Genomic DNA, 25,220 nt, shown 5'->3' on the forward strand with positions numbered 1-25,220 from the left:
CAATATTTGTAAAATACATGATCATCCTATAAACTCCCTAATTTATGTCAGGTTTTTTGTTTAACTGATTAAAACTCCCCAGCAGCCAATTCACATTTCAGCATGAATAGGCCTCCCTTTGAGAAACAGCTGCCACTCATACATACAAAATAGCTGATAAAATACCTGATAAAGTATATTTCTGTTTTAATAATTATACTCATTTCTCATGTGGTCACTGAATTTTCAGTTCCTTCCCCAAAAGATGATCCATTAAAAAATAGAAGACATGACTTGAATTGTTAAAAGTAACCTAAATAGCATAGTATAAAATGAAATAAATTGTGATCACTGTAACTGATAAAAATCAAGGTTAATAAATGATATAGACACTGTACAAGCTGATTGATCATTTATTTTTACAAACCTTCTATAAATACAAAGTGCTGTGTAATATGAATATAAGTAACATGCTAACGAGCATGTCTTTTTAATCCACAGGCATTATTTCTCATAGATTATTTGTATACCCATATTTTGAAATACATGCAAAGAAAATTTGCCAAATTATAATATATAAAGTATTTATAGATGTCATGCAGTTTTACCTATCACCCACAAATATGTTGATTTGATTTTTAAAACACATAGAAATCAAGCCTGTGATGAACCAAAGGCTGACAGTAGGACTGAATTGCTCCCATGTTCCATTTCAGAATGCTTAGCAAATATACACACAAACTAATGCTTAGCAAATAAACACACAAGCTTGTTACAGAATCAAAAAATTAGAAAAGCAAAAAGAGCCCATAGAAATCATTTTCTCCAATATTCCTCATGTTATAAAAAAATGGGTAGGAAATATTGAGCTATCTTCTGAAGTCCATACAACTTTTTAATCTCAAAGTCTTTGTTCCATATCATATGTGAAAATTTTAACTGGCATTTCTTTTGTCATCATGTCAATAACATCTGTGATTTCTTCTCATGGGAGGTAAAGAAGAGAAAATGAGGAACTACTGTAACGGAAATCTTGAAGCACAACATAAGGATGGAGCAGGGATGGGCCTGGCAGGGTTAACATTACACACCGGCCTCAGAAGCATCATTATTTTGACACTATTAACTGGAACCGTCCAAAATTTTTACCACTAAACCAGCCAAGATGGCTTTTTTATGTTTATGAACTAATTGCTGGCAATCAGATTATTTATGCAATAACAGATTCATTCATTTTGTATAAGAGTAAACTTTAGTGTAAAAGCTTTCCTGAATTACATATTCTCAAAATAAAACCTTGAACATTTACTGTCTTGATGAATATTTTTCCTCTTGATTTCCACATGCCACATTTATTGAATCCACTTTGCTGAAACAATTAAGAAAATATTAGTTAGATATGCAAGTTTAGTATAAAAATAAGCCCATAACCAATATTTAAATAAGCAACTAGTTTATCCATAGGATTGTGGTAGATTAAACATTCCAGTTTTCCTTCTACTCCCAAACTGATTCATGTCAGTTGCTTATACTGTAAGATATGAACCTTCCCATGCCACAGCTGCATGTTTATGGGATGCAAGGCAGAAGCCTCAAAGGCTTTTGCAATATTGGTGCTGATACTCTCAACCATTTCACAGATTACTGGTGACTAGAAGTTTTAAAGCTTCCACCATGCACAAGACGACCTATGTTATAACACTGAATTGTGAGGAGATTGCTAAATGAGAATGAAAAGTGAATTTGAGAACTGTCTGGGGAAAGCAGAAAATAGAAAGCAAAGTATGAATATAATTAGGTTTGTTCCTGTAATTGATTCTGCAGCCTGATGGAACGTGGGTTTCTGAATATTTTTCAGAGCATTTTCCAGCTGTAGCCTCCCAGCAACTCATTAAGATTGCATATTTGTCACAAAAGAGCCATACTTTGGATCCCATATAGGGATCCCAAATGTTCTTCCTTCATTTCCTACACCAAGACATCAGCAAAACAAAATATGCTATTGACCATCTCCTCAATGTCATTTTGGTTATTCTATTTACTTGCTATTGAATTTAAAAATAAATTTGAATATTGACTTTCCAAGCCAATCATGCTTCATTAACACTTTATTTGCCCCCCAAAAAATTTTAAAAAGACTTTATTTCTCATATGTCATCTCAAAAGTTTTTAGAGAAAACGAAAGAGAGAAGGAGGGTTCATGTAAGAAGTGGACAAGCAGGGAGGAGAGGAATGTCATTCTGTCCTTAGAATTACATCTACAAATCAAATCGCATCTGTTAAGTATTAATTAAAATTAAGACATTTTAAAGACTTAACTTTGGTAATCATCATGTAGTGTTCACATCTTTTATATCAACTTTTAAGTCTTCTGTTTCATTTATAGAAAATGTTAATGTTTTTCCTCTCATTACTTATGTTAAAATTTAGTCAAAATCATAGTAGCATTTGCTTTAAATTAATCTTTAAAACTTGGTAGATTTAATACAGAATTATATAGAAATACCTCTAAACTTTACATTTTAAAGTAACATTTGAAGGCATGTAGCAGAGCAATAAAATTTTGCTAAATATATATTCCAATACATGTCTTAGCAGTAGACTTCAATTTGAACAATTGAGCAGAAAGCATCTGTTTTTGTTTGTAAAAATACAAAAATTGTCTAACATAGATGATGTCTTTGCCTAGCTGTATTTATATCAGTTCTAACACCGGAAGCTAACAAAAATGTTTTTGATTCATACTATTAAACAACATGGTAGAAAATTCACTGCCATAAACTATGTGCAGTTGAATGCTGAACTTAACATAATTAATAAAAACATTTCTACTTTATTTAAACACATTGTTTTTGACTACACAAGATGTCCGTTAACGTTAGCAGTACTTACCCATAACTTTAGAGTAGCAAGGTTCACAATGGATTGTTTGTCTATAAATCCAAATACTGTCACCTGCCTGCAGATTCTCCAAAGGCTTCTTGCATATTTCACACTGAAAAGGAAGCATCACAGATTAAGCCTACGTTCTTAGCAAAACACAGTTCAAAATCCCTTTAATTAATTCAAGACCATCTTTCATGGCAATAGTCAGATGGAATTTCAAGACAAGCTATCAGGAAATTTAGAGAAATGTTGTCTACAAACCATGTGACAACCTTTTAAAATAAATTCCCACAGCATTTATAAACCATGGAAACACATATCAGGGAATATCACTGAAGTTTTCTATTTAAAAAAGTAGATATAAATCTTGAAATATTGGTTATACCAAGGATGAGCTTACTCAATGTCTCCAAGATAAAGGATAATTTATTGTTCACTTACATAAGGACAGCTCTGCTCGCTAGATGTGCTACACTGAGCAAAAGAAACTGCTGACCTTACACAGTTTAGGGGTGAGTAGAGTCTGTTTTGAACCGTGTTGGTTACTGAAGCAGCAAAGTGATGGCCTCGCTTGAGACTTGCCTACTGCTGAGTGGCTGATTTCCAAGCACGAAGCCATCACTGACTGGTTGGCTTTCAGAAGCAACTTGACATAGACCAATTTGACATATTTATATGGATTCAGGTTGTTCTCTACTGCCATGGCTATAGAACAATCCGTCTTTCTCCGGGAACATGAAGGACACTTTCATTTTGAGTTAGTCATATTCTATTGCTACACAGAATTGGAGACAAATCATTTAAAATCAAACAAATGAAAATTACTCTTATTCACCAAAAGAAATAGCTGATTAATTTTTTTTGCTTTAAAAAGCTTTCTGCATAATAATTTTCAATAAATAGCTGTAAATCTGTTTAGTTGAATAAATGTTATAACCAATAAAACAATTTCATGCTACCAAAATTAAATAATTATGCAATCTTAAGGTCACATTTTATATATAAATCTGTATTGGATTTTTCGGGTCCAAACCTGGGACCATCTATTTCGGGTTGCTATGTGTCACTGAAGGTAAGTGGAGGAGAAGCAACCAAGTAACACAATATCAGTGCAAACATTGTGGCACAGTAGATTAAGCCACTGCCTTTAACATCAGCACCCTAAGTGGGCATCAGCATGGGCTCTGGCTACATTATTACAATCCAACTCCCTGCTGATATACTTAGGAAAGTCACAGAATTCAGCCTAGGTTCTTTGGCCCCCCGCAAACTCTGTAGGCGACTCGGCTGGAATTCCATACTCCTGGCTTCGGCCTCATCCAGTACAGGCCATTTCAGCCTCTCTCTCTCTCTCTCCTTCTCTTTCTGTAACTCTGCATTTCCAGCACATAAACACATGTTTTCTAAAAAAGAATCCTGTCTCGTAAAGGGCTCAGTTTGCAGCAAATATAGAATGCCAGCACTAAAAAGAACCCATAGATTTAGACAAACAGTTCTCAAACTAGCTGGAATAGGCATATAATCTAAGGTGCTTTGTATATCCTAATACTCAGGAGCCATCCTGGAGCTTCTTAATGTAACTGATCTAAAGCATTCTCATTTTTTCCAATCATCTGTGGATGATTATGACGTGCAGCTCCTGTTGAGAACCACTGATCTAGACAACTACTTCATCATAAAAGTCAGACAGCAGAACTCGGGTGATTTCCCATGGTCACACAGCCACATCAAGGAGCAGAGGCGAAGCTAGCACTCAGGCCTTCTCATGCCCAGCTGTAATGTGCACCTGACAAGTGTTTCCAGGAGGACAAAAGAGTCTATGAAGGTAAAAACTGAGGCATTCTAATACAGCTGTCATGTTATTTATTAAGCCATAAAATATTATAATTAATCATGTTCCCAAAACATACTGAGCCTCTACTATTGTGAAACTTACAATTTCTTAACCATAGGATATTAATACTTATCAATAATTTGCTTTCAGTTTAGATTTCAATATACATTTTAGATAATGCATTATTTATTAAAATATTACCAAAACTTTCAAAAATGTGTTTGTCCTCATTGCAGATTTAAAATTCTTGAATAAGTATGAATAAATATATCGGTAAACAATTCTAAACTAAAGCCAAGATAGTAATTGCCAATCTTCGAGGTTTTAGGCTGCGAACTCTAATAAGAAATATTTAAGTACTGCATTATCAATGTAATTGACAGTGTTTCTGAATTTTAACTCCATGACATGTATTTCATAAAATACTTATTTTCATTCCTGTCATTATACCATTTGACATTTGGTTAAGTATGATAAGCAAATCTTTACCTTGAAGCAAGTAGAATGGCAGCAAATTTGTAACTCATCTAGAATCATTTTCGTTTCTATACCCAAAGGTTTGCGACAGTAAGTGCACATGTCTCTTTCAATGACAGACCTACAGAGACAAAAGCAAGGAACAAATATACTTGCCATCCTTTAAGACAGGAGCAGTCCCTCAACAGTCACATGAAGCTGATATGTTGATTCAATGACACTTTAAGAAATGATAGAAGTATCAAGGAAAGTTCAGGGTTTATACATTCTATTAATAGAACAGATGCTTCTTGCTATCAGAAAATGATGTCAATGAGGTAACATAAGGAAAAATCTCAAATTATCAATTCATTAGCAACCAAGAGTGCATCTGGGCAGGACAAAGATGTTCTATTTCCAAGTTTAACTAGGTCATAAGTACTCCTTGAAGCTACTAATTTACATAAATCATCTTAGGAATTATATGGAAAATGTACTTCAGAAGAACATAATTTTGTAACTCTGAAAACACTGAAACTTCAGTGGTCTAAAAATAGAAATCCACTCAAGAGTGCAATGATCACTTCACAATCGGTGGGTCTGCAACACTCAGGACTCTTGCATGCAGAATCACACAACCTTCCTCGTGCTGGCACTGCAAGGCTGACGATGCAAGGGCATCTCTTACAATAAAATGTCAACTCTCTAGCAAGATACAACCCTGCTATAATTTAATGGAGGCAACACAACATTGCTATTTATTTTGGAAAAAAATACCACTCAATGATAAATGAACAGCAGGTGTGATCAGCAATCTAAAATATGAGCATCTTGATTTTCCCAGAGCCGTAGGAAAGGATTTCTTTTGATTTGAAATTTTTTACAACTGTCTTGAATAACAGTTTTCAGCACTTACTAGTTTCTGAACGTCCACATGCAGGCTTCAGATTTCTAGATAGCGCCACCAAGGAGTCGTGTGACAGCCAACCCTTGCAGAGTCATTGATGCGGCCAGTGCGTTTCTCCGTTTACTTACACAACTCATTTATTCTCCACAATGGCCTTGAAAAGCCAGTACTGTTATTCTTTTTATTTCTGTTAAGATTTATTTATTTTTACTGGTAAGTCAGATATACAGAGATGAGCAGAGACAGAGGGAAAGATCTTCCGTCGACCGATTAACTCCCGTAGTGGCCACAACAGCCAGAGCTGAACCAACCTGAAGCCAGGAGCCAGGAGCTTCTTTTGGATCTCCCATGTGGGGGCAGGGTCCCAAGGCTTTGGGCCATCCTCGACTGCTCTCTCAGGCCACTAAACAGGGAGTTGGGTGGGAACAGGGGCCGCCGGGACAGTAAGTGGTGCTCACATGGAATCTTGGCACATGTAAGGAGAGGACTCCAGCCACTATGCTACTGTGCCAGGCCCTAGTACTATTTTTCTTATCATTTTACAAAAAAGGAGAACAAAAAATAGATGTGTGATTCCCACCCGTCACAGAGTCAGTCAGTGTCAGAGTCAGAATTTCAAAGGAGGCAGCATGGTCCAGGACTCCCTGGCCTGCAATGAGGACTACAGAGTCCTTCCTGTATTGAAATGAGGTAATCATACCAAGAGCAGTGATTCCCCCATGGACTCCAAAGAGAAAAACCAGAGAAGGGAAAATGAAAGTGAAAAAGAGTAAACTTTGCCTGATTTTATATTTTAAGTCATTTTAGTAACCTCTTAACACAAACATAAAACATTTTCCTATCTCAAGTCACTCTAAAGCTGTTCATTTGTTGACAAACATTCTTAGAGATTGCTGATGTCTCTAAATATAAATACATGCACACTCACACATCAATTTCTCCTTTAGGACTACAAGCATAGGAAACAGGTGTTCTAACGGAACCTGTCCATTGCAGGTTCTGAGATAGGACCCGGGGATAAAGACAGCAGTGACATGGAGTTCTTTTTCCACTTGGGAAGCCAGGTGTGTGGCTGCATGATGGCAACCCCACTTTGGAATGTGCAAAGGGTCAGGAGAGCAACTGTGGAGATAAACCAACCCATGTAGTGAAATCAGGCAGGGTTTGCAAGTAAAAAAAAAAAAAAAAGAGCCACATGGGTTACAGCTGGAAACTAAAGAGCTCCCAAGAGTGGTTCTAAGAGCTGGGCTGCAAGGCATGATGAAAGAACCCCAAGCAAATGTTCTGTGTCAGCCTATATTCAGCAGGAGCAGGTTCTCCAGTAAAGGAAGCTTATCTTCATTCTATAAACTGGGGAGCCACTTGAAACAGAATTGAGGCACTTAGATAAGAACTGGAACACAGCCAATTTTGCACACTTAGCAATAATAGCTGTTTGCTCTTATGAAGAATTGACTTTTGCACTCAATTTTTTTAAAAAAATGTCAAGCACCACATTAGCAACAGGGCTTACATTGTTTATATTAGCAGCAATACTTCCATGGAGACTATTTCTCTTTATTAACAATAAAATACAAATCTAAGCAAACTTCTGAGGTTGGCACTGGCCTTATAAAGGTCATGTGCTTGGACAAATGTCTTTTCAAAGCATTATAGTGCACCTAGCCTTTTTCTTTGATGCTAGAAAGTGTCTAGAATTGTAATGCTTGTCAAGGTTATTTTATTCCTGAGATAGTGTTGGTGGAGGGCATGATAATGTTAAAAAAAAAACAGAAGAAGTAGGGGCAAACGTTTTGGCATGCCAGGTTAGGACACTGCTTGTGATGCCAGCATCTGTGACACTTCCAATCCAGCTGCCTGCTAATGTGCCCAAGGAAGCTGCAACAAATGGCTCAAGTACATGGTCCACTGCCACCCATATGGGAGATTAAGCTAGAGTAACTGCTTCCTGGCTTAAGCTTGGTGCAGCTGGGATTAACTAAATCAACAGATGGAAAATGGAAGTCTCTGCCTCAGACTTGGCAAGTGCCTCACAAGCACCAGAATCTCATACAGGTGCTGGTTCATGTCCTATCCAACTCCCTGCTTGTGGCCTGGGAACACAGTAGAGGATGGCCCAAATCCTTGGGACCCTGTACCCACTTAGGAGACCTAGAGGAAGCTCCTGGTTCTTGGCTTCGGATTGGCTCAGCTCCAGTCATTGGGCCACTTGGGGAGTGAAACAATAGATAGAAGACCTTTGTCTCTTTCTCTTCATAAATCTGCCTTTCCAGCAAAAATAAGTAAATCGTTAAAAACAAAATCCCCCTTTCAATCATGTTTACAGAAAATTTGTACCTAGTGCTATTTGGGTGCCAAACACTGCATAAGAAGCTGACGTTACACATAACTATATGACCTTCTTCTCAAGGAATCATATTTCTACTCTCTTCCTATAGAGAAATACCATCTATAGAATATCAAACATTTGCATTGCAAGTAATTTCCTGTGGTTGACTTCGATGTTAAGGAGTTATTTTCATTTGTTCTGCTGGAAATATGCAGGCCATACACTCATGGGTGTCACCTCTATGCCACTGGAACATCAGATGATAAAGAGAATTAAATGGCAAACAGCAGGAGCCTGAAACAATGCCAGTGCACCAGTGCCAGATTGATCGTCATCATAACCCTGCCCCTGGGAACTGCCCTTGGGTCCAGAGAGGGTCATGGCAGCACATCCACACGGCTGTCTCTGAAACAAGGAGGGAGGATTGAGGGCACATTCTCACAGTGCCATGAAGCTGAGATGCTAATGATATGGCAGAACGGAGCACCCCTTGGGATCCCTCTGCAGCAGAAGGGCTGGCCTGAGAGGCAGCTGCCAGGCACAGGAAAGTCTTCTGGGAAAATGTGCATTATGATCAGAGAACAGAAAGAGCCAGGTTGCCAAGAAACACATTCCTGGGTGCAGTAGTTATCGTGAGCATGCTGTGGCTTCCTCTGTTCATGAGCAGATAGAACAATTAGCGTCAAGAGAGCCTTCACCCAACATAAAGGCTGAGGGACAACAAGAATACACACACAAGGGACTCAAAATGCCTGATAAGTGGGATAAAAACAGAATCTGAATGTTTCCATGAACTTCATGAACATCCAGGTATGCGTGTGTATGCTCATGTATGTGCATACATACGTACTTGTATATGTTTCTAAATATAGAGACATAAACATACTCACCTATCTGAAGTTGAATAAACAGTCTGTATGTATTTTCCAGAGATAGTCTCATGATATCCATCCTTCAGTGATTTACTAGAAAAAAAAAACCACAGACGGACATAATGAAGTGAGACAAATTTCCCTTGATATAAACACTAATTTGTAGGTAAGGAACCACAATCACGCTCCTTCACACAACTTTAGTGTTTTATCTTTTGTCATATTACAAGCTAGGATGATGTAGTGCCGCTTTGCATTGTTTTAAATCTACAAAGGTACTGATACACAAGCCACCTCCAGGTTGACATATCTACAACACATAGTGTTGGGGAAAGTGGATGGGAACAAGAGTGCATAGGAAATGAGTTCATCATTTTTCTTAAAATATATTCTTGTCCCTCCCTTATTCACTAAAAGCACACTATACTTAGCCTGAAATAGATGAAGATGACACATGGACCTCAAGCAGGGAAAGCACATCACAGATGCCATCCGCAGCAAGAAACAGAGAGCCTTGAACTTTTACAGAAAGCTCTAGTTTTTTGTTTTTAACTTGAAAATACTCAAGAAAGAATAATTTATAACTAAAGCAAAAGGAGAGTAACTTTTTTCAAGTTCTCTCTTCTTCATCTCTTAGAGTACCCCAGTTTGTAACACTCTCACCTCCCCACTTTTGTTCATGGAGATGAATGAAATCTGCACAGCACCGGGCATCTGGCTCCTTATAATTGCTTTCCAAGCATTTACGCTACCTGGGAACATGCGGGGACTGGAAGCTGTGTGTTCCTGTCATCTCATACATGAATGCCACAGCTCTCATTTGGGACTTCTAATGAGAAATATCTCCCTCCAAATTGTCCACAGGCTGGTATCAAAATAAAACTACTCTCAGAACAAACATCTCCTTCATGCTACACTTAAACCTCACAATGTTGAGTCTGTACATCTTTATGAAAGATGCATGTCATCCCTGTCATTTTATGATGTCTTGAAGTGTAACTTTCCCAAGGCTCCCTGACTAATAAAAGAAAAACAAGACATGACACCGCATTTTGCAACGTATGTCAGTGCAGACTTCAAGAACATAAGGAAGTTTGACGTCCAATGCCATGCTTGCCAAACTGATGTGGGCAGTGGAAGTTGCTGTGATGCAGCACCTAAGGTGATGGTTGGGACAGTCACATTCTATACTGGAGTGCCAGGGACTGAGTCTGCTTCCAATCCAACTTCTTGCTAATGCACAGCCTGGAAGGCAGCAGATAATGGCTCAAGTACTTAAGTCCCTTGCCAACCATTAGACAGACCTGGATCGAATTCTTGGCCCCTGACGTTGGACTGACCCAGGAAGCCCTAGCTATGGCAGCCATCTGAAAAGTAAATCAGCTAATAGAAGACTCCCTCTTTTGTACCACATCACAGTCCTACCCTCTGTTTCCTTTCAAATAAAAACCAGTAAGTGTTAAAATGATATGTTAGAAAAAGAAGTGGGCAACCAATACTTATAGAGTTTTCTGGTCTACAAACCTTTGGCTAAATAGACTATGACATTGATTCTGCATTTTATAACTGACGGTTCTTAAACTTGAATATGCATCAGAAACATTTGGAGAATTCAGCAAAGCGTATTTCTGGTCCCACCTGAAGTTTCTGGTTAACATGCCAAGGGTGAGGTTAAAGAATCTGCATTTCTCACAAGTTCCCAGGTGATACCAAAGATACTGGCTTAGAGACCACCCTTTGAGATAACTGTTCCACATATACATACTCTAGAGTTTTTTTTAAATAAGCTATAGTCATCACAGCTAAATAAATGTTTTAGTCTTGTACTTTCATAAAGCAAGCCATCTTTAATTCACCTAGCTAACAGACAAAATAAAATTAGGAGTATAATGTTTCATTGAATGTCCATGATTCTGAAAGATCATTTTTTAAAGTCATAATAAGTTTGGTATTAGTTTCCATGAGACATTTCTTTCAAAAGAAAACAGGGTGGTGGAATATTCCACCAGGCTAGCCATGTGTCAGAGAGGGTATCCTGTAAATACAGAATACATGACTGTCTATTTTCATTCCAATTACAAATATCTGATTCTTGCCTTCATTGAAATATTTTGATGTAATTCCCAACTTACAGTTTTCAGATCTTGTAACTAGCTGTTATTTTAAAACTTACTCTGAATGACAAAGTTTAACAATAAAAGCAAAAAGATCTTACTTTTAGTAGTAATATAGACATTGGTTATAAACAATAATTGAATGGATTGAGCCTTTTTATTGTAATATAAATTTAAAATAAGCAATCTCAAAAACTAAAATAGAAACAAGAAAGGGAGGAGGAAGAGATTAACATTATATTCTTAGAACTGTATCTACATATCACATTGAATCTCTTAAAATTCATTCAAATTTAAATCTTAATTAAAATGTAAAACAAATAAATTAATAACATTTATTCTGACATATTTTATCATTTAGTTTAATTAAAAGGAAGAAAGAAAGCAGGCATGCAGTCTAGCGGTTAAGGTCTCTATCCCAGAGCCCGGCACAATAGTGTAGTGGTTAAAGTTCTCGTCTTGAGTGTGCTGGGATCCATTATGGGTGCTGGTTCTGATCCCGGTGACCCCACTTCCCATCCAGCTCCCTGCCTGTGGCCTGGGAAAGCAGTCGAGGATGGCCCAAAGCTTTGGGACCCTGCATTTGCATGGGAGGCCTGGAGGAAGCTCCTGTCTCCTGGCTTCGGACTGGCTCAGTTCCAGCCATTGTGGCTGCTTGGGGAGTGAATCAACCGACGTAAGATCTTCCTGTCTCTCCTCCGCTCTGTATATCTGACTTTGTAATAAAAATAAATAAAATCTTCAAAAAAAAAATCTCTATCCCACATTGGAGTGCTTGGGTTCAATTCCAGCTCGGACTCCTGATTCGAGCATCCGACTTATGTTGACTCTTGGAAGTCGTAGTGATGACCTAAATAGTTGGGTTCTTGTCCCCTTCACTGAAGACCTAAATTAAGCTCCCAGCTTCTGACTGGGGCCCCACATCAGTGCTGGCAGCTGCAGGCATTTGGGGAGCACATGTTGGATAAGAACAGTCTGATGAATTTGTCAGAGCCTCTCAGTGTCTGCTCCACGCAGAATAGTGCTCCCCTTTGATAGCTGGCCTCCTTGAAGTGGGCTCTGACGAGCACAGGGTCACTCAGCTGTCTTTGGGTGCCCATTTTTACCTTACTGCACAATTAGGCCAATCCATGCGTTTTTCACACTCTTTCAAGACTAAATGGATTATTAGTCCTTGACCAGTTGAAATTTTCCTTAACATCCATTATGCAAAGCAGCAGATTTCATGAGAACACAATTCTCTCTATTTGAGTCAGAATGTCTCCTTATTTACACTGCTTATTTCAAATTAAAGTGGGACTTTAAATTGATACAGGAATATCTGTATTGTTTTATAACACATCTATATGAGAAACTACACATGGAAATTATACTAAGTATATATGGACTATATTAAAACATTGTTTAGTCTATCCAACAATCATGATTATTTAGTTATTGCTTAAAAAAGAATTATAACAAATGACATACTCAGAATTCAACAATCTTCTTGAAAGAAATATAACCTAAAATAACATCGCTTTCTAAATATAGGTAATATCAAAATTATAAAATAAGGCAAAATATATAAAATAGATTTCCAGTACCTATTCTCCACGTAGGTCCTTGTGTACACAACAGTATCCTTAGAGCCTGTATTCCTGGGTCCAGCATTGGAGCTGCAAAAGAAACCAATATACTTCAAAGTGATAATTGAGATGGCTACAAAATGACCAATGGGCAAGTTCAATGTACAACATGGATATGCTGGGATAGAGTTGACTCACATTCCCAGTAGGTTTCAGCAGGATGGTGCAAGATTTCATCCCTTTGCTGGGATGGCATGTGATTTAAAATTTAGAAATTATTTATTTCTGAAGTTTTCCACTTGGCATTTGCAGACCTGGCGTGAGTTTGGGTATGTAACACTGCAGGAAAGGGAGGACTGCTGTCTCTCCTTTCTGAACTGTAACTGTTGTGATACAAATGTTAAAGCAGTTAGTACACTTCTGCAAAATTTTGTTTTGGCCCACGAATGCCTTGGCTACTGCCATAGCATCATTATGAAAATTGATCATAACAGAGCTCATAGAGCACGCTGAATATTTTAGTATAACATGTTCTAGGATTTCTTCCTTTGATGTTCTCTTCATATTTTCAATCCACACCTTTCCTCACTTTAATCAGTCATCATGATTACATCTGATTTAATGACACTTAATCCACCTAAAAGATGTCAGCACCAGTGTTACAATCAAACCTTTTAAAATTGCAGACTTTTAAAGAAAAACTTATTTTTATACTTATCTATCCAGATGTCACAACAATGACAGAGCTGCTAACTCAACACTTATGTGTAAGGCTATTTACATATAAATCCAGATAAAATTGGTGATTTCTGCATTTCAAAGGAAAGAACCAGTTGGATGTAGATTTTTTTAAAGGTAGACAGGGGAGAGCATAGTTTTGTCATTTGTTTTGTAACTGACCACAGTACCTGAGACTGTTCCTGGCTTCATAAGGGTGAGTAATGGTCCTTGCCGCCTGGCTGTGTACAGCACTGGTGAATCCATTGAGCCTGAAAACAAATGCAAGTAATTAACCCTTGAATGCAGGCCACTTACATTTTTTTTATTAAATTTTCCTCAATTAAGGTTATTTTACATACAATGTACCTGGTTCTGGTTTCTGCATAAATGATTCAAATAGCACACGCATTTCATTTCACTCCCTCCACAGATGCTACCATACTGCTTTGAGAAGAATCTGTAGGGATGGCCATATTACACATGGCTGGCCTAAACTGCATTTTCACCAAGGATAAAAACCAACTGAGATTGGTTCCTGTAACACTGTCCAGCAGCAGTAACATTGTAGAAAGCTCTCATGTACAATATATCTAAGACTTTATCAACTGAATAAAAGTGATGCAGAGGTTATCTAGAGAAACTGCAGCTTTCATTTTTTAATGGAAAGCAGTAATTCACAGACTACAAAACTTTGACAGGTTTCTATTAGACTAATGTTTTATGTTTAATAAATGGTAACATATTTGCTTTTTCCTATGGATCACAGGAAAATTTTTATGAAAGAAGAGTGCAAATTTTAATTTTTTCCTCTTCCATGTTAGTAATATCTGGCAGGGGAGAAACAGGAAAAACCTAAAGGAGAATCACGATTTATCCTTTTCAAGCAAGATGCTTCAGTTCCAGAGTGCTCTTACAGAAGCAAACATTGACCTATCATCTGAGTTATATGAAAAATCATTTTCCGGTCTTAAGGTAGATATTGCATGAACTATCCAGATGAGTTCAAATGGTGCTGTGTCATGATACACGTATTATTAGACACTTCTAAAATGAGCATTAGAAATTGTCATTCTAGAAACAATTACTCTAATCCTGATCTCCTGAATCTTTTAAACCTTTCTAAATTAAGTTTATCATTCCTTATATATTTGGATATTTAAAATAAAACAAATATATGGTGTGAAATTTAGATACACAGTGACAATTTATCCTCCCTCATTCCACCAAACGTTTTCTCAGAATCACAAATGTAACAAATACATGCTGCAAAAGGACAAAGTTGAGCAGGGATCTTTAAAAAGCATTTGCCCAGTCTTCAGGCATGTAACACCAAAAATCGAGTGTTTATCAATCCTATGAACAAAAGAATAAACTGTATAGAATGTCAAAGAGAACTGCTATGGACCACATTTCATTTCCAGCCAATTCATACGTGGAATCTTCAACCCTCAATATGACTCTACTTGCACTATTTCCCCATTCATCTCCCTTATTGAACCACAGTCCACCAACAGGCCTATCTCAAACTGAAGCACCCTCTATCATATAAACAGGGAGGGCCTTCACGGTGCCTGAGCAGGTACTTGTAATTGTTTTTTACCTCTATCATTTCTAAATAACACTGAATCTGATTCAGTAATGGCCAGCCCAGTCCTATCCCAAAACAGCACATACATTCCCAGCACAAGCAAGAGCCTACTGAGATTTATTCTCCCTTATTCTGTCAAAGGCTTTCTTAAAACCACATACATACAAAAAGAAGATAGAAGGTTATTTGGTGAATTAGACAAATAGATTTTTTTTTGTAGATTTTGGTGGCAGGGAGGGGAAAGTAGCAGGGAGGGAAATTGAGAGGGAGCAAGCCAGATCTTTACTCAGCTTTCCCACTGTCTGTATAGAATATAATTTCTTTATATCAAGAGCAGAGAACAGCTGTACATTAAGAAAATATAAGATAAAAAATATTATTTTTAAGGCGTCCTTTATATGTTAGGGTGGGGGAGGAGGAGGAGATAGAATTGCTAACCATGGAAAAGTTGTTTTTTTCTTATTTTAAACAGTTTATAACAAAAATGAAGTATAGCTTCTATCCTAATTGTGCTTGCAATGACAAATAAGATATTACAGTTTTAACGCATTTATACTTTGGTGTCAAAAACGATTTGGAAGTTGGGCTCTTTTTTTTAAGGCTGTGATGAATTTGTGCATTGTTTTAGAACTGGGTCTCCAAGGAAGAGATTCCCAGAGTGGATTTTGCACTGCTAAAAACCTACCAAGCAACAGTAGGTAAAAATAAACTCTCACAGCTCAAGAAAACAGCTTTGAATTTCCATGATGCTTTATACACACACACATACACACACACACAAACAGAGCAGCAAAACCCATGTTAAAATTCTAACAGAATTGGAATTACTTGTTTTTTTCATTATAAACTACTAAGCATCCTGTATTATAATTTTGTGTATTTGAATAGTTTTTATAATTAACTGACATGATATAGGTCAATTCTGCAGGAAATATTTTAAGGCAACATTATTTATGTTCATACTCATGTGAAAGAAAGTAAATGATAATAAATTTTACCTTCCATTCTTATTTTCAGACACATAAGAATTCGCCTCAGATACATTTGTCACATCTTGATTGCTAAAGAAAAATAAAAAATATACATATTTATACACACAACTTCCACTTACATGCATATATATGATTTAGTTAGAATATATATACAGCATGAGTCATATATATGATTTAGTTGCTCCATAACTTTAGGAAATAAGCAAATACTAGACTGAGACAATTTATAAAGCATCACATTATCTTACATATAGTGATATGTGGTCTGTGTGGGTGAGGGAGCTTGTGCATCTATCATTGAGCTCTGAATCACATATAAGCATGGATCATGTTGTGAGAAAAGTAAAGATCTTTTTTACAAGACTTGGGAAGTCTAGTCTGAAAAGAAAACACTGACTGACATTCACACTCGACCTACATTTCCTGAGTACTAACTTTGTGTCACAAAGTAACTCCGTGTATTTTCAAATAGATCATCTCCTTCTTATCTTACAGAGTTCTTCAGGGAAGCATTTGAGGCTCAGGAAGTCCAAGTTGCAAACAACCAATTATAGGAGAACTGAGGATTTCAGGACAAGCCACCTGCTTAGGTACTATTTTTCTAAAAACGTGGGGATGGTGGAGTAATCTCTAAAAGTAAATGGCGGTATTATGCTCCACAACACAGTGCTCTGGGAATTGTCAAACTGGGACAGCTGGTAGTGGCAAATGGAAATACTCACCTTGGCCAACTTGAACCTGGTCCCTAGCAGTGATTTTCCCTCCATTGTTAATGCTGCTGGAATTGAGCACCAAGTTTTAGGTAAGCTATTGGTTTTCATTACAACTGGACAGTGAGGTCATATCATTCAGACCTAACATGGTATTACACATGGTAGTTGCTCCATAGATATTTATGGAATTAAATTCATTTAAATACTGTTTTTCCTTTGGAGAGACCTATTATTGTCTTATCTAGTCTGAGAAAAGGTATTAAAGAACCTGAGGAGACAAGGGAATGCCTGGACTCTACACTTGAGGTGGATTGCCGCATGGATCAAATCTGGTTACATAGTTTGTACTATACCATGCAGACAGAAGTGAGTTGCAAAATTCCACCTCTATTTATATCTATTGCATAGGTCCTGCCTTACTTCATTACCATATATGACTTTCTTTTCTCTTTTTTACGTAGGTGCTATCACTGACTTTAATTATTTTGATATTTGTTATGGGCTAAAATGCATTACCCCCATAATTTACATATTGAAGTAAGTCCTAAAACCTGGGACCTCAGAGTACAGCCTTATTGAAACGCAGTTCTTTACAGGGGTAATCATATTGCATAACTGACGTCCTTATAAGAGGAAATCTTGAGTCAAACATGCATAGAATGATATGACAACACATGGTTAAGAAAGCCAAGCAGGGAGCCTAGAACAGATCCTTCTCTCTTGATGTCAGAAGAATCCAACCCTGCAGGCATCTTGACCTTGGACGTGTAGCCTCCAGAACTATGAGAAAATAGATGCATGTGTTTAAGCCAACCTGGTTCTCTGTTACAGCATTCCTAGTGAATGAGCTCAGATACGCCCCTGCTAACAATGTGATTACACGTGCATTTCCCAGTCTAATGGTGGACACCCTTAATTCCTCAAGCACTTTCCACTTCTGACAGCTGCAAATACTGCATCCCTGCACTGTCTATATCCCTCTCCCAAGTTCCTTCAGACTTGAACTACTGTGAAGGGAGCCTGAGTGGGGAAACTAGGATCTTACAAATCCAACAACTTCAGTCAAACCTTGGAACTTAGGCATGCTTTCAAATTAGCACGGGCCTAAAGTAGTACCTTGTGAATCATCAAGTAAATCACATGATGAATGGTTTCACAGAAGTTTCTCATTTTGTGAAGAGGTACCACATATCAAGTATGGTAGGATATATTATTACATTTTAATCTAAGGAATACAAACTAATCTAAATATAGTATAAATTAATATAAACTTATGAAATATACTAACATAAGTATTAGTATATAGTAATCTATAAACTAATATACAACAGTATTAGGTACTATAATTAGATCATATATTATTAACTAATAAAATCTGTAAGCTATCATAAATTAAAGACTCTAAAGCTAATAATTATGTCAAAATTAAAAAGTTTAAAATGTGGATTTGTTCTGTCTATACAGAATCTGTTACACAGATTCATGTCCACAAATGAATGTGAAGATCCAACAAGAAAATAAAATCAAATTGCCTATAAACATTCCAAACTCAAGAATGTAAAAATAATCATTTGTTTTTTAATTAAGGCTACATCTATTGCATGGTGTCTTTTACACCACCGCAGAAAATAAAGAATTGTGAGTCAAAGTGTGAAAAAATGATTTTTATAGAAGCCCATGCAAATGCTTAAGGGTGAAAAAGGTTCCACTTTAAACCTTCTCAAGGCAGTTGCAATAGAAGGAAGACTGTCATGAGCAGTTGGAATTAATTCTGACAAAATTACCAATTCTGTGTAGATGCAGAGAACTTCTAAAGAGCTATTTCCCTTTTTAAGACTTACTTATTTTTTTCTTATGTTAGAGGCAGAGTTACAGAGAGAGGAGAAGGCACAGAGAAAGAGAATCTTTCATCCAGTGGTTTACTCCATTAATTGACTGCAATGGCTAGGGCTGCACCAGAGTAAAACCAGGAGCCAGGACTTTCTTCCAAGCCTCCCTCCCAGGCTCAGGTGGCCTGAGGTCTTGGGCCATAATCTGCTGTTTTCCCAGTTGCATGATCAGAGAGCTGGACTGGAAGTGCAGCAGCTGCCCACACCCATATGGGATGCCAGCATTGCAGGCAAAGGCTTAGCCGGCCATGCCACAATGCCAGCTCCTAAGAGTTAATTCTGAACATTGTCAAAACAAAGCTTTTTAAAATGTAGATTTCAAATTTGGTGGAGAAAATATAAGTTATTGATAGGTTAAAGCCACAGGATAATTTTTGAATGTAAGAATCTGCCTATGTTATAATAGGGTCATTAACTATTCACTGCCATGTAAATATAGTACTCCATTATAGAGGAGGTTGAAGGAAAGAAATTGTGATTCTGGGGATTAAGCAAATAAGTCTTTTATATAGGATAAGCTCCTCACTCCTAACTGCTCATTCTCCATCACGAGAGTGTGGGAGGTATTTATTAATAGATGGAAGTATGTTCTCTCTACATTAGCTAACTTAAATTGCTTTTGTAGAGTATAGAAAATGCTTATAAAATTAAGATCCCCATATGAAAAAAAGTTATTATGTTTCTTTTTCATGCATCAGCATTAGGTTTTAGTTTAACAGCAGTATTGTCTTTCTGAGAGAAATACAGCATATAGTAGGACAACTGGTATAATAGCTCAGGTAGCTGACATATGGAAATGACTGAAATTTTATGTATGTTTACATATTTTCATAATTCTTTTCAATAAGGAAGCCTTAACAGTGTTATGCTAAAGAAACAAACACATCCATACAGAAGTTAAAGGCTTCAGCATTTAGAATAGAAGATGTGACCACAAATTTCAGAGGTTCTTGTTTACTATTGTTCATTCACTGACTCAAGGATATCTGTTATAAGGAATCAAGCCCCTTACATTTGGCTTCACTCACAGAGGCTCATAAAGTTAGCACTGGAAGGTAATACAACCATCTCTAAATAAACTATCATGGACCAATGACTAGGTTTGGATTTAACCTTCAATTCAGAGAATATCTGTTAAATGTACAATACAGCAACAATTATGGTACGTATTACAGAAAAAAATAGTAAGACAGACCTACTATTAATCCTTAAAGATCTTATAATCAGAGAGAGAAGATTACATAATCACCCTCTCTGTGAGACAGATGGACCAGGAAGGACAGAGATCTGGAGAACATCTAGAAGAAACACCTGAAACAGACATGTGAGTGAGGGGAAGGCCACAGCCAGTGTGAGCGACACCCAAGCTGACACCTGAGGCATAAGCAGAAGTAATTCCCTTCATCGTGGTTAAAGGGGAGTGGAGAGTGTGTGAGTCAGAGGGTGGGTGAGTGGGGTTTGCTTATGGGTGGAGAGCAACAGGAGACAGGCTGTGGGAAGCCCCTGGAGGACAGATCATGGTAGATGTGGAGACCAGGTTAAGGTAAACAGCTGTTATTAAAGGCAATGAAACGCATTGAAGGATTTTAATCAGGAGAATGAAAAGATTGGATCATTCTAGATCAATCCACTGTTATGAGTGAGTTGAAGAACAAAACGCAAGAGTGGCCAACAGCAGAAAGCTGAACACTAATCTAGACAACAACAATATCGGTGGTAATGCAGTGTCATGGACCTCTTCCCAAGATTCCTGGGAGAAATTCAGTGATGATTGCTTATGGGGAACGAGGCAACGAAAGGAGTAAACATCACCACCTCAGTTTTTGTTTTGCACAGAAGTATAAGAAATACACAATAGGAAGATAGAGATGCTTGTAGAATTAGTTTAAAAATTCACAGATATGTATTTTAACAAATAGGAAGCCCTTAAAGATGGAAGTACCATAACATGAGTAGCTAATCATATTATTTTCTACTTCGATGAATGGTAGTTTTCTCACAGCATAAAACAACTAGGTTGTCTTCAGTATTCATCTGAGAAAAGAAAGCTAGTTTTAATGGTTATTCTAAAAATAATCCATAGGCTAATGTTGTTCATGAAAATGTGAAACTCTTCTTATTAAAATCCCTCCTATTTCACATGGAGTAAGTGAAAATTCTGTGCACATCTGCATTGTTCTGGTTATGGTGTTCCTAAAAGGGGTCTGGAGATGCCTGCTTGTATTCTGATCCATGACTGAGGTTTACTCAGCCCCTAACTGTGAATCCAATATACAGCTGCTGGAAATGTTAACAAAGTCACATAAAAGAACTCAGAATCACCGCTGTTCTACTATTCAATAACCAGTGCTTCTGTCAGACTGAATTGATGCAAAGGTGCCTTGTGGCTGTTCTTCCTCCCAGGAGGTACTTTACAATAGCCCTATCTTACCTAGAGAGCAGGAGTAGCCTGGAGGAAGTATAGATACAGGTGACTGAATCTACTGAATGAAGTCCCTTCTCTCAAATAGATAGACCAGCTTTCCCTGTTTGTCAGTTCTGTGATACTTCCTGAACATCCTGGATAATTACCATTAAGTCTAGAGCACCACTAAAGGGTAATCAGATATCAATTAGAGTAGTAGATCAAGATGTCATCTTAAAACAACATAATAGTTAATGTTTTCAAATTTCCTTTTCATGGTTATCATATTTATATAGGGGAAATGCCCTTGCTGTACAGATATTTGATTAAGAATTATTAAACTAACAGTGCTTTTTGCATAAAATTATCTTCTACAATAAAGTAAAACAATAATAAATAAAGAATAATCTGTGAGCTTAAAGATAGGTTATTTGAAAATATACAATTGGGGGCAAGTGTTACGGCACAGCACATTAAGACAATGTTTGCTATGTCAGTATACAAGGCACTGGTTTATGTCCCTGCTAATGTACTTCAGAAAACAGCAGAGGCTGGACCAAGGGCTTGGGTCCCATTACCATGTGTGAGACCTGGAAGAAGCTTTTGCCTTCAGTCTGTCCCAGCAACAGCCATTCTGGCTACCTGAGCAGTGAACCAGCAAATGGAAGCTTTCTCTCCTGTGTTTCTCCCTCAATGTCTATAACCCTGATCTTCAAATGGATAAATAAGTTTTTTAAAATATGCCATTGGATAGGGAAAAGAATAAAATCCCAAACCTAGAGAAATATAGAAAGATATTTCTATCCAGGTTGAGAGGGTTATACGTCCTTTACCCATTAAGCCTAACCATGTACATCCCAACATATAATCAAGCTTCCAAGGTTAAAAAGCGAGGATTCTCATAGATCTAAGAGAGACAAATAACATACAAAAGAATCTCAATTTTCCTAACCGCAAAATTCTCAGCAGAAGCTTTACAGAGCAGGAGTGGTTGTACCCTAAGGTCCAGAAATCTCATTAGAAGGTATATACCAAAGGGGAGAAAAATTTTGTCTCTTGAAGAGACATCTGCACTCCTGAGTTGATTGCAGTAATATTCACAATAGCCAAGAAATGGAAACAACCTAAGTGTCTATCAACCCATGAATGAATAAAGAAAATGTGGTACATACACACAATGGAATACTGCTTATCAGTAAAAGGATGAAATCTTATCATTTGCAGCACACTGAATTGAAACAGAGGTCATGCTCAGTAAAGTAAGCAGAGCATAGACATCAAGTATCACATGATCTCACTCACATGAGAAGCTAAAATATAACGTTAGCTACCAGAGGCTCGAGAGTGGGGCAGGGGAGGGAAATGACTGACTGATCGGTGCTACGTCATAGCTGGAGAGGACATTCTGGGTTTTATGACACAGTATGGGGACTGTGGATAACAATGTACTACATGTCAAAATCAGAAAACAAAAATTAAAATTAAGCAAATATGTGATCTCTAACTTCTGAGATTTATATATTCTAGGTCTTGGGGAGGGTAAAGTATCTTCATATAAGTCATTAAAGAAAAGGAAAATTCTTCATTAAAAAAGAAAAGAGAAAAAAAAATTCCTACCCTCGAATGTGGGGATTATGTCAAGATAAGCAAGGTCATTTACCGAGTAGTGTTTCTGAGAGCTGAAGGTTGCACTTTAATGAGATTGTCCAAATCGGCACTGTGTAAAAGAAAAAAAGAAGCTGACATTAGTAACAGAATATTGGGTTGCACTAGGTTAATAAAGCAACATCACCAATCCATGTCACTCAACAGCAAGAAAGGTGACTTGACCACTTTCCTTTGATTACCTCTGATTACGTCTGAGTACTGCAGGATTCACTTTGATGAGGTGATCCAGATCTTGGTTTCTGAAGACAGAAACACGGAGAGGAAACAGGTTAATTAAAAAGATCTTTTGTTAAGATTGTTCAAGCTGTAAATCTGCTTGGTATGATAATAAAGCAAAATGTTCTTTCTGACCAAAAGACATTCAAAATAACGTGGTTGAATTACCTTTGGTTCTTTACATGAATTTCAGGATTCACCTTGATGAGTTTGTCAAGACCATGGTTTCTTTAAACAGAAAAAAAAAAGATTAAAGTGGCTTGGATTAGAAATAATATGGGTTTAAGGTCACTGGAAACGACAAAAAGAGTTATGGTATCATAATATAGTTTGTTTATAGAACAACCATGAAATATGTCCAGGGAAGGAAAAACCATGCTATAACAGAAGAAAACTTGGTGTTCACAGGCTTTATTGCTAAAGCACATCCACCGTGGCATGCTGGATAAGTGCTCCAGGGCCAACGATGCTTTTTCTTTGGGTTGTTTTAGCATGAAGATTCAAACTGATTCTAATGGCCTTATCTTTGAAGTATTTTCACCAACTGAGATTAACAATTTAGAAATAACAACTATGCTCTCAAACCGGAATTATTCTTAACAAACAGATTGGAAAAGATAAAAAGAGATTGAAATAAAGTGTTCCAACAATCCAACATAATTGCATTTCCTCTATGGTGACTGAAAAACTCAATTGTTCATTGTCAACCTAGTTTCATGCTCTGAAAACTGTCCATCAGCTACTTGAAGCCCTTCCAGCTTCTTTTCTCAGCCACTGAACATTATTTCTTCACACATGGTTAGCTATCATTCATTCTCTCTTTGCATCTCCACTTTAGATGGCTGCAAAGTTGTGAATTTCACTCCTATTTTATATTTGTGCAGAGAAATATAGAGCAGGTGTCACAGAAACTGCAGAATTGATAACATCTGCTTCCACTACCATATGGTACAACTTGCCTGTTTCCCACCCCTCAAAAGTCCACGTTATGGATATAAAAATTAAATTATTCTACTCCTCAAAAGGATTGATGCAAGAGCAAGTTATAGATGATGCATCAAAAAAGTTTGAGTGAAGTTCCACATGGCAATTCTCTAAGCCCTTATCTTTTCCATAGAATATACTTTTCAGCTCGTGGTTTCAACTTGATTCTTTGTCATGATTCTGAGCTCTCCAAGGCAGATGAAAAATGCTCAACTGAATTTTCAGTATTTTTAATTTTCTTCAATAATAATATTACCAATTGATGATAATCAACTGGTATCTACAAATGCTATCAAAACTATTTGGCCAATGAGAACTAGTCAAAACAATTTTTTATAAGTTGATTGTAAAATATGTTATAAAACAGGTTGAGATAGAAATGGTGAGAGAAAAAAATCTATTATAAAATTAAGTTATACCAGGAAGATTACAATTTTTAAAATGATGGCAATTTTACATTTTCAATTAAACAACAGGCCGTGAAAATTTGCAGATGGAGACGGTATGCTCGAAAACCACAACTGTTTTAACAGAGAATCAATCTTAATATCATAGTATAAATTCATATATAATATATACATGGCACAGTAAACAACATAGAAAATACAGACACAGATGAGAGTCTCCATTTTTACTGTTCGCTAAACTCAGAAAACTTCATTTATCTTGAAACATGGAATATTGATGTTCAAATCACCATCAGAAGATCCAATAAAAATGCATTTTGCTTCAAAATCCATTTCTCTATTTTGTAGACACATACATACAATAAAAATATTAATTTTATGAAATAATATCTCTATTAAAAACAGAAAACTCTGAATTTTTCTGTTCAATTCATCCAACTCCATTAAAAGAGGAAAATACTAATTGCCACTTAATGCGTTGTGACCCATTTGTTACAGCAACCCTAGCTTAGGAAACATAAATTCAGGCTATTTCGTCTCCTAACAAAACAAGGATTCACGTAACGCTGCTGAACTTTCTTGATCAGTAATATTATGTAATTTATCTCAATAAATTGAAAACAATGATTGCCTAGATTTCTTTTTCAGAATTTGGATCCAGCAAAGGATTTTCATATCTAAATTTCACACGAAA

The 25,220-nt window shown here is 36.9% G+C and overlaps 1 protein-coding gene across 1 annotated transcript in view; it reads right to left on the reverse strand.

Annotated features, from left to right (window-relative positions):
* Positions 1–386: 386 nt before the first annotated feature.
* Positions 387–25,220, reverse strand: part of SCEL (sciellin) — an 83,276-nt gene continuing 58,442 nt past the window's right edge. Inside the window, exons 24-32 of the mRNA XM_040991266.1 lie at positions 23,304–23,363; positions 23,099–23,158; positions 22,912–22,968; positions 16,252–16,314; positions 12,964–13,035; positions 9,282–9,356; positions 5,189–5,297; positions 2,872–2,974; positions 387–1,348 (exon numbers count right to left, since the gene is read on the reverse strand). Of these exons, the coding sequence (XP_040847200.1) occupies positions 1,332–1,348; positions 2,872–2,974; positions 5,189–5,297; positions 9,282–9,356; positions 12,964–13,035; positions 16,252–16,314; positions 22,912–22,968; positions 23,099–23,158; positions 23,304–23,363 (616 nt within the window). The 3' untranslated portion in view covers positions 387–1,331. The remainder of the gene's footprint in view (positions 1,349–2,871; positions 2,975–5,188; positions 5,298–9,281; positions 9,357–12,963; positions 13,036–16,251; positions 16,315–22,911; positions 22,969–23,098; positions 23,159–23,303; positions 23,364–25,220) is intronic.

This window comes from Ochotona curzoniae, unplaced genomic scaffold (assembly GCF_017591425.1).
Source record: "Ochotona curzoniae isolate NIBS_2020 unplaced genomic scaffold, NIBS_Ocur_1.0 contig_64, whole genome shotgun sequence".
NCBI classification, from domain to species: domain Eukaryota; kingdom Metazoa; phylum Chordata; class Mammalia; order Lagomorpha; family Ochotonidae; genus Ochotona; species Ochotona curzoniae.